This window comes from Morus notabilis, unplaced genomic scaffold (assembly GCF_000414095.1).
Source record: "Morus notabilis unplaced genomic scaffold, ASM41409v2 Scaffold1087, whole genome shotgun sequence".
NCBI lineage: Eukaryota > Viridiplantae > Streptophyta > Magnoliopsida > Rosales > Moraceae > Morus > Morus notabilis.
This window is the reverse complement of record NW_010365208.1, coordinates 46,518-60,864: the sequence shown is the minus strand read 5'-3', so window position 1 is coordinate 60,864 and position 14,347 is coordinate 46,518. Positions and strand designations below refer to the sequence as shown.

The 14,347-nt window shown below is 36.1% G+C and overlaps 3 protein-coding genes across 4 annotated transcripts; 2 read left to right on the top strand and 1 right to left on the bottom strand.

The window, feature by feature from the left end:
• Positions 1-678: 678 nt before the first annotated feature.
• Positions 679-4,003, top strand: LOC21386021 (NADPH-dependent aldehyde reductase 1, chloroplastic). Its single transcript, XM_024171862.1, has 4 exons — positions 679-801; positions 2,239-2,615; positions 3,333-3,691; positions 3,981-4,003. The coding sequence occupies exons 1-4, from the start codon at positions 679-681 to the stop codon at positions 4,001-4,003; spliced, it is 882 nt and encodes a 293-aa protein (XP_024027630.1).
• Positions 4,004-6,094: 2,091 nt separating this feature from the next.
• LOC21386020 (NADPH-dependent aldehyde reductase 1, chloroplastic) lies at positions 6,095-8,158 on the top strand. Of its 2 annotated transcripts, XM_024171861.1 has the most exons (4): positions 6,095-6,217; positions 6,944-7,326; positions 7,630-7,988; positions 8,082-8,158. In XM_024171861.1, the coding sequence occupies exons 1-4, from the start codon at positions 6,095-6,097 to the stop codon at positions 8,102-8,104; spliced, it is 888 nt and encodes a 295-aa protein (XP_024027629.1). In that variant the 3' UTR covers positions 8,105-8,158. The 2 variants fall into 2 exon arrangements, with proteins under 2 accessions (XP_024027629.1, XP_024027628.1); XM_024171860.1 differs by having other exon boundaries at positions 7,630-8,143.
• A 500-nt stretch (positions 8,159-8,658) lies between these two features.
• On the bottom strand, positions 8,659-12,362 carry LOC21386019 (mevalonate kinase). The gene is made up of 5 exons (XM_010107540.2): positions 12,131-12,362; positions 11,050-11,293; positions 10,700-10,953; positions 9,446-9,859; positions 8,659-9,036 (listed from the first exon to the last, which is right to left on the bottom strand). Exons 1-5 carry the CDS (start codon positions 12,261-12,263, stop codon positions 8,918-8,920), a joined length of 1,164 nt encoding a protein of 387 aa, XP_010105842.1. The 5' UTR covers positions 12,264-12,362; the 3' UTR covers positions 8,659-8,917.
• Between the last annotated feature and the right edge of the window lie 1,985 nt (positions 12,363-14,347).

Genomic DNA, 14,347 nt, shown 5'->3' with positions numbered 1-14,347 from the left:
AGAGCAAAAAATGAATAGCAACTTGTGTTTTCTGCTTTCTACAGTGACTTCAATACATTATAAGTACATATATGGAGAGAGACAGATAGAGCAAGAAGACGTGGTCTTCAACAAAACAAAAACAAATAAAAAAGATTTTGTCCACAGAAGTAAGGCACTCTCCCGTACCATACACCATACCCTCATTAATAACTTTGCTTCAAAAAACTACAAAAAAAAACAGAAAAGATGTGACAGCAAATGTGCCACAATCCACCTACTTCAACAATTAAGAACTTTTTGCAAACCAAATTGTTTCAGTTTTTGATTTTTGATTTTTGATATCTCCTATGACTCGAACAAAAAGTTCATCTCTACGACGTGTCGCTGCCTGAGAGTGACATGACACGATGACATTCTCATGTTCTGCCACGTACCAAAACAATGACCAATTCCAAATCTTAATATAAACCCATTTAGCCAAAACACCCTCAAAACATCGTTACTTGTATTCACCACATGTTTTGTAGGGTGTTGAGTTCCTCAAGAGTCTTAACAACCCGATCACTTCTGTATAATAATCTTTGGTCTTCTTCTCCTTCCAAAATCCACCTCAAACAACACCAGAATTGTGACTTTCAGGAAGTTTTCCATTTGACCCAGATCAAGAAATATCCCAGATGAGTGTTTGAGAGAAGAATGGCTTCACAAGGAGAGCAATTCCCTCCACAAAGGCAAGAGAAACAGCCAGGGAAAGAGCATGTCATGGACCCAAATCCTCAGTTCTCAGCTCCAGAATATAAGCCCTCTAATAAGCTCCAAGTACAATATAATTTCAACCCCTTTATTATAATTTCACTTGCAGTAATTCTCTTAGTGAGACTTTTTTTTTTTTTGGGTTATATGCATGCGAAAATTGTTATATGGACGTATCCTCGTGCTTCAAAATTTTGACTTGTGTTTGTACTTCTGAATCTGACAAACCACATTAGCAGGGGGCACTTCGAAACTGGTCTATGTCAAAAGTCAAAACCAAACCTTGGAAGTATTTCATTGGTGTCACTTTCATCTGAACAATATAAGTATAGCAATATAAAGAATAGCCCACATGGAGAGTTAAAACTAGCGTGCGTGATCATCTAAAACTCACTCGGATTTATTTTATTTTATTATTTTATTTTACTTTTTTTAGTTTAGTTATTGTTTCCTTTCTTCGCTGGACCTGTAAATCTTGAAAGAAAAAAAAAACAATAATCAACCTTATTAATCTCAAACCGTTTAATGGTTACATTTCATTTAGTGTCACTTAAGAATAACCTTATAGAAAATTAGATTGGATGCCATTCTTTTTATATGTTTTAGATTTATACGGCTGTTTTTTCGTGGTTTGGATTTATGCAACATTTTGTTAACATACAGTCTACTTATGTTGCAAGAATTCGAAAAATTCAAAGTTCCAATATTACATCTGTTAGGTAGGTGACTTACTCAAATTGGTTTTGAGAAAGTTACTATTTTACGTATTTTGCGTATTTTGTGTTTTTTTGGGTAAGTTAATGTTTTATATTTTTGGGCAATAGATTGGATGCCATTCTTTTTATATGTTTTAGATTTATACGGCTGTTTTTTTTAGTTCCGATTTATGCCACATTTTTGTTAACATACAGTCTACTTATGTTGCAAGAATTCAAAAAATTCAAAGTTCCAATATTACATCTGTTGTTAGGTGGGTGACTCATATTGGTTTTAGAAAAGTTACTATTTTGTGTTTTTTTGGGTAAGTTAATGTTTTATATTTTTGGGCAAGGGTTATTAGAGTCTATAAATAATCCTTTTGTAGCTTTATGTGTTAAAAAAAAGATATGTTCAAAGAAAAGTGTAAAAAAATAGTGACACCTTTTGAGAGAGTGAAAAGTGAGAGAGATAGACAAGTGTGTAAGGGATTTTGGGTATTGGGTAGAGAAAGTGAGAAATTTGTATGAGTGTGTAATTCTAAAACTGTTAATTGATTTTTTTTCATCTTCTGTTTGTAAGACATTTGGAAATTTTCTAAACCATTTAAATCTTTATCTTCTCTATTTTTCTATTATTTTTGTTTGAGTTTATAGGTGTAGTGCGTGGGTGCAGGGGTGCGTGTTTTCGAACATCTCAATAATTGAACTACAATACTTGCACTACTAATACAAAGTAAAACTATCAACATTGTCTCTAGCAGTGTCATTGAACAAATTACTGCAATCATGGTGTTAATATGTGCAGGGGAAGATAGCGCTGGTGACGGGCGGAGACTCCGGGATCGGGCGGGCGGTGTGCAACTGCTTCGCCTTAGAGGGCGCAACGGTGGCATTCACGTACGTGAAGGGTGAGGAGGACAAAGACGCCATGGACACACTGAGAATTCTGAGAGAATCCAAGACCCCAGATGCCAAGGACCCCATGGCAGTGGCAGCTGATCTGGGGTATGACAGAAATTGCATGAAAGTTGTGGATGAAGTGGTTAATGCTTATGGAAGAATTGATATTCTGGTTAATAATGCTGCTGAGCAGTACAAGGCTGCCTCTGTGGAAGACATTGACGAGGAGAGGCTTGAGAGGGTGTTCAGGACTAATATTTTCTCCTACTTCTTCACTGTAAGGCAAAACATTTATTTATTTTTTCTTATATTTTTTAAATAAATAATATCAAGTGTAGTTAGATATTACAAGATTTATTAACTAGTCACGTATTTATAAATTCATTTCTTTTTTATTTTTTGTGGTGATGATGATATTGGGTACAATTTTGCATGTCATTTACATGGAAAGTATTGTAAAATATCTGTGCTGCATAATAATTTCATAGAATTTCACTTGCTCTTTCATGATCTGTGCCATTTTACCTGCTGTCATTTTACATGCCATACTAAAACCTACAAATTTTATTATCTTCATCTACAATTTGGTTCTCTAACTAGATTATGCAAGCACAAGTTGACATATCATATTTTATTGCGAAATTTAGTTCAATATATGGGCTTTTTTTTTCCATTTTGATAAATGATAGATTTACCGTTAATGTATAAACCAATATAAGCACTTGATTTATCTAGTTAGTTTAGTATACATGACATTACCAGAAAAGGCCTTTTTTCTGCCAAAAAATTTGGTTTTTTTTGTAATCCCCTAGAAATCCTCCACCATTTTCCAAAATCACCGAATCTTACTTCTGCCTAACAGGGGGAAAAAAAAAAAACACGCGCATTTTGTGTGTTATTATTGAAAATAATAACGGGTGCGAATGTTAATTATTGCAAGCAATATTTATTTTCGTCCACTAATTCATAAGTTAATTTCATGTGATGTATATATTATAGGCATGCTTTGAAGCACATGAAGGAGGGGAGCTCCATAATCAATACAACATCAGTCAACGCATACAAGGGCAACGCCAAGTGGCTGGACTACACGGCCACTAAAGGCGCTATAGTGTCGTACACCAGAGGCCTTGCGCTTCACCTGGTCGACCGAGGCATACGTGTCAACGGCGTCGCTCCAGGGCCAATATGGACGCCATTGACTCCGGCCTCTTTCAGCGAAGAAGAAACTGCAAAATTCGGTTCCCAAGTACCTATGAAGAGAGCTGGTCAACCTATTGAGGTTGCACCTTCATTTGTGTTCCTTGCCTGCAATCACTGCTCTTCCTACATAACTGGCCAAGTCCTTCACCCTAATGGTGAGTTCCTATATAACATATCAGCGGTATATTAAAAAGGATGCCTAATTCTGAAGTAATAATACCAACAATACGTTAATTCCGTGAGTTTTATAACGGTAGTTTGTGAAATGTGTTCAAGCAAGTTCAAGGGTTGATTACCATAATTAAAAGTTTTAGGGTAAATTTGCTAAACCACGACAAGTGCAGGACACAGGGCAATTGTACTAAAACCCCCCTTAAAAGTTTACTACATTCCTTTTTCTTGCCTTTTCTTTTCTTTTAATATTTTCCTGCTTTAATTTTGCAGGTGGGACTATAGTGAATGCTTGAGGTAGTGAGAGGTTGAAGAGAGTTTTTTGTTCTGTTTTGCTATTTATTTTGTCTTGTGGAATCAATCGTGTTATGTAAAGTTGTCAAGTCTTTTTGGATAAGAATGCAGTAATAAAGCATCAGGCCAGGTGATGGCTGGCCTATATGTTGCTCAGTTTCTCTAGAGATGGAAAAGAGAGAGAGTGAAATGTGTTATCCATGTTTTGGCGTAATAATATGTCCATTTTCTGATGGAAATGACAAGATTTTGATCTTGTGATATTCGTACATTATGACCCCCCCTCCACTGTTTGACTCGAAAAATGAAAACCAAAAAGAGAAAAAAAAGAAGGAAAGAAAGAAAACAACAGAAAATCATGAATCATTAATCCCGGTTCTTCCTTTTGGTGCATGTTCCATGTAAGAGTGTTAATTGTTCAGTACTGTCGTTGCAATCTTATCCTACTGTTGGTCATATAGATGGTATTTAAACAGAAAAAGACAAACACAACAGGACCGCAACAGAAGTTGGAGCTAGGAAACCAAAGGTAAAAAGGTAAAAAGATTCTTAGGGATCAGGGAAGTTTACTAAAATCACAACATTAGAAAATTAAATTAGAAATAAACAAATATTAATAAAATCTTGCTTTACAACTAGAACTAGGAATGTACTTGCTGTACTGGCTCAAATTCCAAAGCTTTAGAGGATGAATCCAGATAGGCCTTTCCTTCCATCCTCATCCTAAGATAATATTGTCGTTTGCACAGATGTGTCCACTTGCACGAAAGTAACCGGCCACGTTGACACCCGTGATGCCACGTGTCACAACGTGTCCAACTCAGACTCTCCTATTTGTGACTCCATCTTTTAACCACATTTTCTCAACTCAATATATGCTTCTTTCTAGGTTAGTATTGTCCTCAAGAGCCTTGACAAGTAATCCTTTCATTTGGTTCCCAAACAAATCATTCCACAAAACTGCCTAACTTTCAAGAAACTCCACCCACAAGACCAAAAAAAAGTTGTGTAAGAATATTTCAGAGAATGGCTTCAGATGGGCAGCAATTCCCTCCTCAGAGGCAGGAAACGCAGCCCGGGAAAGAGCATGTCATGGAACCTACTCCCCAGTTCACAAGCCCACACTATAAGCCCTCTGATAAGCTCAGAGTATGTAATTTCACCTTTCTAAAGAAAACTAACAGCATTTTGATTTTCATTTTCTTGAAAAGTAAATATTTAAGGAAACAATAAAGGGAACTCTGTCCATGTGCGCTTTCAGTACTATAGTCTCTAACCATATTAATGGAACTTTAGTACAATCCTCTCAGCTCGGGAAATAAAAATAAGAGGATTGAACCATTTCTTTTACTCTTTTTCAAATTTGATAAATGTTGATTCATCGTATATTTCATTATAATTCTATGATTCAGAGTATCATTTCTTATTTGGTCTCTTTAAATTCCATATTTGAAGTTGCGATCGGATCTATTCATTAAAAGGAATCGATTCAATACTGTGCATGCATGCATAATTTACGGTGGCAATTCGGACGATCCAAATTTCGAGTTGGTTTTACTCATTTCATGAAAATGCATGTCAATCAGATTCGTATTATCACAATTTATAGTATAAAGAAGGCGTGTTAATTTACTCATTTAAGCAACTTATCTATACTTCTACTTTATATTTCCACAAATCTTACATTTTCACGTTTCTCATTTTATTTAAATTAAATCTTTTAAAATACTTTTCTAATATTTTTAACAAAAATTTTGATAAATCAAACTTAATTTCGTGGCAATCAAGTTTCGAGTAGTATTACTGCGTCGAATTCAAATTGGCACGCCCTATCAGAAATATGAATCGAAATAACATGCGGATACAATTTTGCAGGGAAAGGTAGCCTCAGACTCTCCTATTTGTGACTCCATCTTTTAACCACATTTTCTCAACTCAATATATGCTTCTTTCTAGGTTAGTATTGTCCTCAAGCGCCTTGACAAGTAATCCTTTCATTTGGTTCCCAAACAAATCATTCCACCAAACTGCCTAACTTTCAAGAAACTCCACCCACAAGACCAAAAAAAAGTTGTGTAGGAATATTTCAGAGAATGGCTTCAGATGGGCAGCAATTCCCTCCTCAGAGGCAGGAAACGCAGCCCGGGAAAGAGCATGTCATGGAACCTACTCCCCAGTTCACAAGCCCACACTATAAGCCCTCTGATAAGCTCAGAGTATGTAATTTCACCTTTCTAAAGAAAACTAACAGCATTTTGATTTTCATTTTCTTGAAAAGTAAATATTTAAGGAAACAATAAAGGGAACTCTGTCCATGTGCGCTTTCAGTACTATAGTCTCTAACCATATTAATGGAACTTTAGTACAGTCCTCTCAGCTCGGGAAATAAAAATAAGAGGATTGAACCATTTCTTTTACTCTTTTTCAAATTTGATAAATGTTGATTGATCGTATATTTAATTATAATTCTATGATTCAGAGTATCATTTCTTATTTTGTCTCTTTAAATTCCATATTTGAAGTTGCGATCGGATCTATTCATTAAAAGGAATCGATTCAATACTGTGCATGCATGCATAATTTACGGTGGCAATTCGGACGATCCAAATTTCGAGTTGGTTTTACTCATTTCATGAAAATGCATGTCAATCAGATTCGTATTATCACAATTTATAGTATAAAGAAGGCGTGTTAATTTACTCATTTAAGCAACTTATCTATACTTCTACTTTATATTTCCACAAATCTTACATTTTCACGTTTCTCATTTTATTTAAATTAAATCTTTTAAAATACTTTTCTAATATTTTTAACAAAAATTTTGATAAATCAAACTTAATTTCGTGGCAATCAAGTTTAGAGTAGTATTACTGCGTCGAATTCAAATTGGCACGCCCTATCAGAAATATGAATCGAAATAACATGCGGATACAATTTTGCAGGAAAAGGTAGCGTTGGTGACTGGTGGGGACTCGGGGATTGGCCGAGCAGTGTGCCACTGCTTTGCTCTGGAGGGAGCAACCGTGGCCTTCACGTATGTGAAGGGTCATGAGGACAAAGATGCTCAGGACACGCTAAGAATCCTCAGAGAATCAAAGACCCCAGAGGCCAAGGACCCCATTGGAATAGCAGCTGATCTTGGCTTTGACATAAACTGCAAGAAGGTTGTGGATGAGGTGGTCGAGATCTTCGGCCGCATCGATATTCTCGTCAACAACGCCGCTGAGCAGTACAAGACCACCACTCCCACTCTGGATGAGATCACTGAGGACCGGCTCGAGAGGGTTTTCAGGACCAATATTTTCGCTCACTTCTTCATGGTCAAGTAAAGACATATATTATGGCATATAGTTTACCATTTCATTTGGAACATAGCAAAAACAATTTAAAATGTTTTACCGAGTAGAAAGAATTGACATCATTATAATGATTACCAATTTTGTAGCATGAAACACAAAAATTATTAATTTTTTCAGTCTTAAAAGATATTTATTTAAAAGGTGATTTTCAGTCTCACACTAGTAAATATGAACCATAGATTTTTTGACATTACATAAGAAACTTGGTTTTTGATTATAGCTAATCTATAATCTCTAATGTGAAAGGCAAAAAATGATCATTATTTTAGGCATGCTTTGAAGCATATGAGGCAAGGGAGTTCCATAATAAACACCACAACAATAGTGGCATACAAGGGAAGTCCGGAGCTGTTGGATTACACGGCCACAAAAGGTGCCATAGTGGCCTTCACCAGAGGACTTGCACTTCATCTGGTGGAGAGAGGAATTCGTGTTAACGGTGTAGCTCCCGGGCCGGTATGGACTCCGCTGATTCCGGCCTCTTTCAGTGAGGAGGAAACGGCAAAGTTCGGCTCAGAAGTTCCCATGAAACGAGCTGGCCAGCCTATTGAGGTTGCACCTTCATATGTTTTCCTTGCCTGCAATCACTGCTCTTCTTACATAACTGGCCAAGTTATCCATCCTAATGGTGGGTTGCTATTTTCTACTCATGTAATTTGTATTACTCTTGGCATTGTAGCGTTTTCTACTCATTCGTTTCTTGGTTGTGTTGTTTTGGCAGGTGGGGCTATAGTTAATGGTTGAAGACGTCTGCTAAGAGTTTCTTATGCTGGTTTGTGGCATTTTGTATACACACACACATATATATATATATTATATAATAATGAATACGTATATACATAAATATATATATTACACACACACACACACACACACACACACACACACACATATATATATTATATAATAATGAATACGTATATACATAAATATATATATAGAGAGAGAGATATATATGTGGGGATGTGTCTTGTAGTGTTGCAATAAAAGTAGTCTGTAAAGCGTCTAAACTGGTAATGCACATGTGTAAATATAGCTCAGCTGCTTTTCAGATGGATATCTACAGGAAAAGAGGGAGAAAAAGGGTGTGCCCAGGTGTGAACATAATATGTTATTATTATTTATGCTTAATAATATGTTGGTGTTTTTTGGACATCCGAAATCTCTGGATCCCAGAGCCCATCACATATGAGACTCCCAATACTGCATAAGCAATAAGTTTAAGACTTTTCATTATCATTCTTAAGAACTTGCTTAATTATGAATCTCAAGTCTTGAACCCGAGGATGGTCTTAATCTTAATTTAATCCATAAGATGATGCGACTCTCTTAATTATAATCAAGTGTTACTTGCGAGGTTGCTGTGTGGTACAAATGAGAAATTACTTTGTAAAACGGATGGCCAACAAGGAAAATGCTGTTTAAATCAACTCAACAGTCAGAATCAAAATTACAACAGATTGGTGTACAAACAGAGGCGGTAACAAGGACGGTAGCAATTTGTGCATCTTAATTATTGGTTGACAGTATAGCTTGAACTTACTCCACTGAAAAAAATCAGGATGAACCACCCAAGTAAATCTCAACACCGTTTCCTCCAATTCCAGCAGTGAAACACTGGAACCCGGATGACTCCAGATCAGATGTTACTCTGTCAGCAATCGTACCTGATAGTACTGATTCATGGGTTAAGAAAAAAGAATCATCCCAAAATAAGAAATTAAGGACAGAGCTGAAAAAGTTTGCTTCAATAGTCTACCATGAAATTATTTTCTTTTTAGCATCTGTAGTTGTAAAATCCCTAGTCGCAAGTTTCCCAATAGACGTCCTCAATATTTTCAACAAATCTATGACTAAAATGATACTTTTATCAAAGTTTAGGACCAATAGGTAAGTACGCAAATGTTTTAGGGAAAAGCTAATAGGGAGCTTTTACTAAGTTTAGAGCTCTCGTCTTGAATTTAAAACTCTAGATTAAAATGATATTCTTGTCACAGTTTAAAAACCAGTCAAAGGATTAATCTAACTAAAAAATGTGAAACTAATACTATTAAGTAGGATAATAAATGAAGGAAAAGAGGATACAATTGGGCAAGAGTGTCAGAACACATCCTCCACCACCAGCTCCTGTCAATTTGGAAGCCAATTTGTACTTCAATGTCGTTCGAAGAACAGTTTCTATTGAAGCATGGCTGACCCCCATGCATTGGAGCAAACCTTGATTCATTTCCATTAACTCCTCTATCTTCTCTTCCTTCTGAGGCACTGACAGGTCGTCACCAATGGGTGACTGGATAATTGAGGCTAGTTCCTCGCTAATCGAATCTACAGCGTTGAACACAAAACTCATGGCATTTGCGTGCCTTAAGGTTCTCTCAGAGACGCCAGCTACTAGAGCCTTTGTGTTTCTTCCAACTTTTGTGTTTGTGATGAGCATTTTGAGGGGCAAATTGGACTTGATGCGTGTCAAACTCCCCGACCTGAACTTGATCAGGTTACCTGTTTTGCACAAGGTGTCATGCGTTAACAAAGGATTGCTCACTGCTTAAAGGGTTGGTGAAACTCTTTACTATTAACACCCATATGGATTCTCCTGCATTTGATAACAAGTGTAAATGTAGTCTCGTTTTTCTTGTTATTCTGCCAAATTCCTTGCCATTTTACATTAATCCCGTCTATCCATAATCCACCTAGCTATCTATATATACTTTTATCCGCCTCGAAGTGAACCCTAGTTTACAAAGTCAAAATGGTTTCTATAAACAGAAGGAAGGCGGTGAAACAATAAGCCTAGAAGCCAATCTCATTACTCATTCTAGGATATGCCCAGAACACTACTTTGATTTGCTACATTCAAGTCATTTACAAAATCCATAGTTACATATAAGTTTCTTTGATGAGATTATATGCCTCAAAATGCATAGTCTGATCTCATTCATGTCCATACACGAAAAGTTTTTCCGCATTTTCGTTTTTCCTAAAAGAATGCATCTGCATGTCTTCATATCAGTTCCAAGGATTTCCTGAACATTGTTCCTTTATGTAATTGCCTTTAATAAGCAATGCGGTAGATATAAACAAGATGCAAGAGTGATGGGGGAACTCATTTCCATAAGGATTCAGAAATTTTGCTTTGAGATGCATTCGTATAACGACTTAGCACTTGCCTAACACTTATAAGCTATAGCTTGTTGACAAGATCGTGTTTTAACGAATCTTCAAAGTGATCCAGGCAGACAACAGTCTACTCATTTCAGGTGCTAAATGCCTCGTATTTCCTAGTTACTCAGATGTTAAAGCAAGGAAAGTAAGGAGAGGAAAAGAAGAAAGATAGAATACCATAAGTGCTCACAGTATTGTCAATTCCAGATGGCCTTCCATGGATTATCTTTTCACCTTCAAAAGCCCATTTGTTTAGCAGATCAAGTTCATCTTCCGCAAACATTACCCATCCTTGGTGGCTCAAATCTATCTTTACCAAGTCCGAAAACGCAAGCAAAGCCGCAGAGAGTGCAACACAAAATGCAGCAGAGGACCCCAAACCTGAACCTATAGGAAGCTCAGAAGTGACAACTATCGTGGCAGGCTTATATCTGACACATTATAAAGAAGATATATTGAATCAAATAAAAGTTCAAACTAAAAAAGACAAAAATTTCTACCACACAAACAAATAAATGGAAGCATACCCTTGGATAGATGTGTACAACCAAAGAAAAGCTGACACTCCAGAAGCAAGTGTGATCTTTGCCTCTGGAATATTTTGTTCCTCAACTAGAGCTGCAAGTACTTTCGCTGCCTCAATTGAGCATGAGGTTGCTATTGATGAATCAGGACAACCCAAGCCGGGCAGTTCTTCTTTTATTCTACCAATTGGCCATGAAAATTCTAATGCCATATCCTTAAGCTGGAGTTTCAAGTTGTCATCATCGTCTACGAAAGAAAAGCACAAAAAGTGTCAAATAAGAAATCATCATCAATCCACCCACATTGAAATGAACAAGAAATTCATCAAAGAAAGTCAATAGCTTGGAGAAATATAACCAAAAAACTTCAAATTTTCTTGTACTCCAAAATATGACAAGACAATATTCAATGGGCCATAAAATAATAAAACAAAGGGGTATTTTATCCGAGTATTTACAATAACCACATGACCACTAAACGGTATTATTATTTATTTTTTCCTCTGCACAAGTGCAATCTGTAATGAAACATATAACTCCTCGTCCAATAAAAATAGAAGCCAACCAATCAGAAAATGTTATCTTTCCAAACTACTACAAGAACACCAAAGGGACAAAAACATAAGATCATATAAAAACCGAAAAAAAAAAAAAAAAAGCCATTAAATTCTGCATTTAAAACAAAAATACCCCCTCCTCAATCAAAATCCAAAAAAAAAAAATCCAAATTTGAATTTTTGCCCTTTTTTGACAATTTGCAAGCTGTAAATCTTTCAGCATCGACCTTCACAAAATCACAAAACACTCAACAAACCCAATTCTGCTCAAAAACCTGCGAAATCATGCCTCTCTCATACCCATTCCGTTTGTCCCAATAAAGAAACGAGAGAGAGAATTGAAACTTAGATCATAACAACAAAGAAGCTCAAGAAAACCGAATCTTGCATTACTGACACTCCAATCCAAATCGCGAAACTTCCGTATTCCTAAATTCAGCTCCTCAAGAATACTCACCCAAATACAAATTTTCATAACGAGATTTGGAGAGAGAAAGTTAGAGAGAGAGAGAGAATTGGAGGAGTACCAGACGGAGTGGGAAATCGAAGAGTGACGTAGGTGTAGAGGTCGATGGAGGCGGCGACGGCGGTGGATCCGTGGACGACGGCGTGCTCGCCGGATAGAATGATTTTCCCCGGAGCTCTGGCCTTCACCTCCATAACCACAGCACTATGGAACTATTACTATAATATACTGTTTTTATGACTGTTTCGATACACTCGAAATTCGGTATTAAAGGAAGTTCCTTTCAACTCCGAGTGGAGAAAGAAACAACGACAAGAAGACTGTTGTTTTGTTGAAAGATTCAACATCGAATTGATGCGTTTCGAAACGTTTCGGAACGAATTGGGTGGCTGTCACGTTTTTATTGTCGTGGGAAAGGTCATGATTGGTTGGGCAGGCAGCGAGTTATAAAATCAATCTGACTCAGAACGCGGACAATGATCCATTGCTATACAAAAATATAAAAATGTGAGTTAGATTCCTTGTTTTGGTTTTCCTCTTCTCGCTTTCCTCACGCGCGCGTGCTCCCCACTTTCGCGCGCCGTAAGTAGTTGGTTCCTCAAAACACAGCTACAACTCTCCATGTCTCTCTCTTGCTCTCCCTTTCACCTTTTCTTTTTAAGAACTTTTTTAGGTAAGATATCGCGCTACTGTCCATTCTTAACTGTTAAATTTGATTAAAATTACATTAAATTAAAAAAAATATAAAGTGTTGAGAAATTTAGTGAAATCTAATCCGAAAACGAAAATAGTGAAAAGAAAATAAAAGCACAATTATACTGAAATACAAATTCACTAAATTATGACTACGTCTTATTTCTGCCGCCGTAAACTTCTACTATATATGATAAAGATTACAAAAGAATCACTCAATCACTCACTCGTGTTTCTCTCTCAATTACAATTGTGTTTCAGCCTTTCACTCTCACTTTTCTCTCAAAAAATCGTCACAATAAAACCCTAATAATAGGTATTCATAAGCCTACAAGAAAATGTGAAAAATATGCCCAAAATAGCTGGTGTGCGCCGAGGCACCAACGCTGCTCCGTTCTCTACCCTGATTCTACACGTTGTAGATTCCAGTGTCGTGATGCTTGATTCTCAGCACTGCGTCGCTCAACCGTTTTTTTTTTCCTTTTTTTCTTTTGATTAGGCTACACAACACACTTACCATTCAGAATAGATAATTTTGATACATATTTAAAGGTTGAAAATAAAAAAAATAAAAAAAATTACCAGTAATTTATTTTTTTTAATCCTATTAGAGAAACTCACTTCTTTTTTAGTCTTTTATTTTTATTTTTGATGAATTTCTTTTGTAACATGATTGACTGTTCATGTGAAGTTTGGAGGAGAGATAAATCTAGAAACGTCATTCAACTGATACCTTTATATTTGTACCACAAATAGTATCAATTGAAACATCTATGCTACTTAAATTCACTTGAAAATATCTATAAAAAAAGTTTACAACTTCAACTCAACTCAGCCTAACTTCAACTCTTCCTCCTCCTTTTTCCCCTATCTTATTTTGGCTTAATTTCTTTATAATTGTGAAGAACAGGTTTTTAGTTTGGAGAATTTTGTTTTAGGTATAGGTGTCAAATGGGAATATTTAAAAACACAAAGAGAAAATTACATAGTCCGCCACTAATATTCAGTAAGTTTAAATTTTGACATCTAGTCTTTCACCATCTTTTATATTTAAAAAGTCGTTACTCTATCAGAATACTCTCCGCTCGAAGTGTCAGTTGTGAAGATCCTAAATCATCTTTGTCGAGAAGGAAAAAAATAACTCAATAGGATATTGAAAATGTACTATCATAATATTTACTGATGATTAAAGTGACATAAATGTTAAGCTTACTCCATTAGGTAGCATAAATATAAAGATAGTACCATTTGAGTAGCATTTTTGGTATCAACTTATTGGGCACCATAAAAGTAAAGATTAATGAATTTTGATAAAGATATGACTATTAAAAATTATGTAGGATAATTATTCTGTTCACCAAAAATTTTCCTTTACTTTTTCTTGAATCCTTACCGACCTACTAAGAGAGAATAGGTTATTTTACACTGATAAAAAAAAAACGTTTCGTTGCAAAAAGAATCGCACAAATCCTTAGTGCGCAGCAAAAGAATGGGAAGGGAGATGAGAAAAAAATTACATGGTTTACTCTTTCACTGAAATTGCCACTCGGCCCGACCCGAATAGGCCAAACTACTTTGGTTTTGG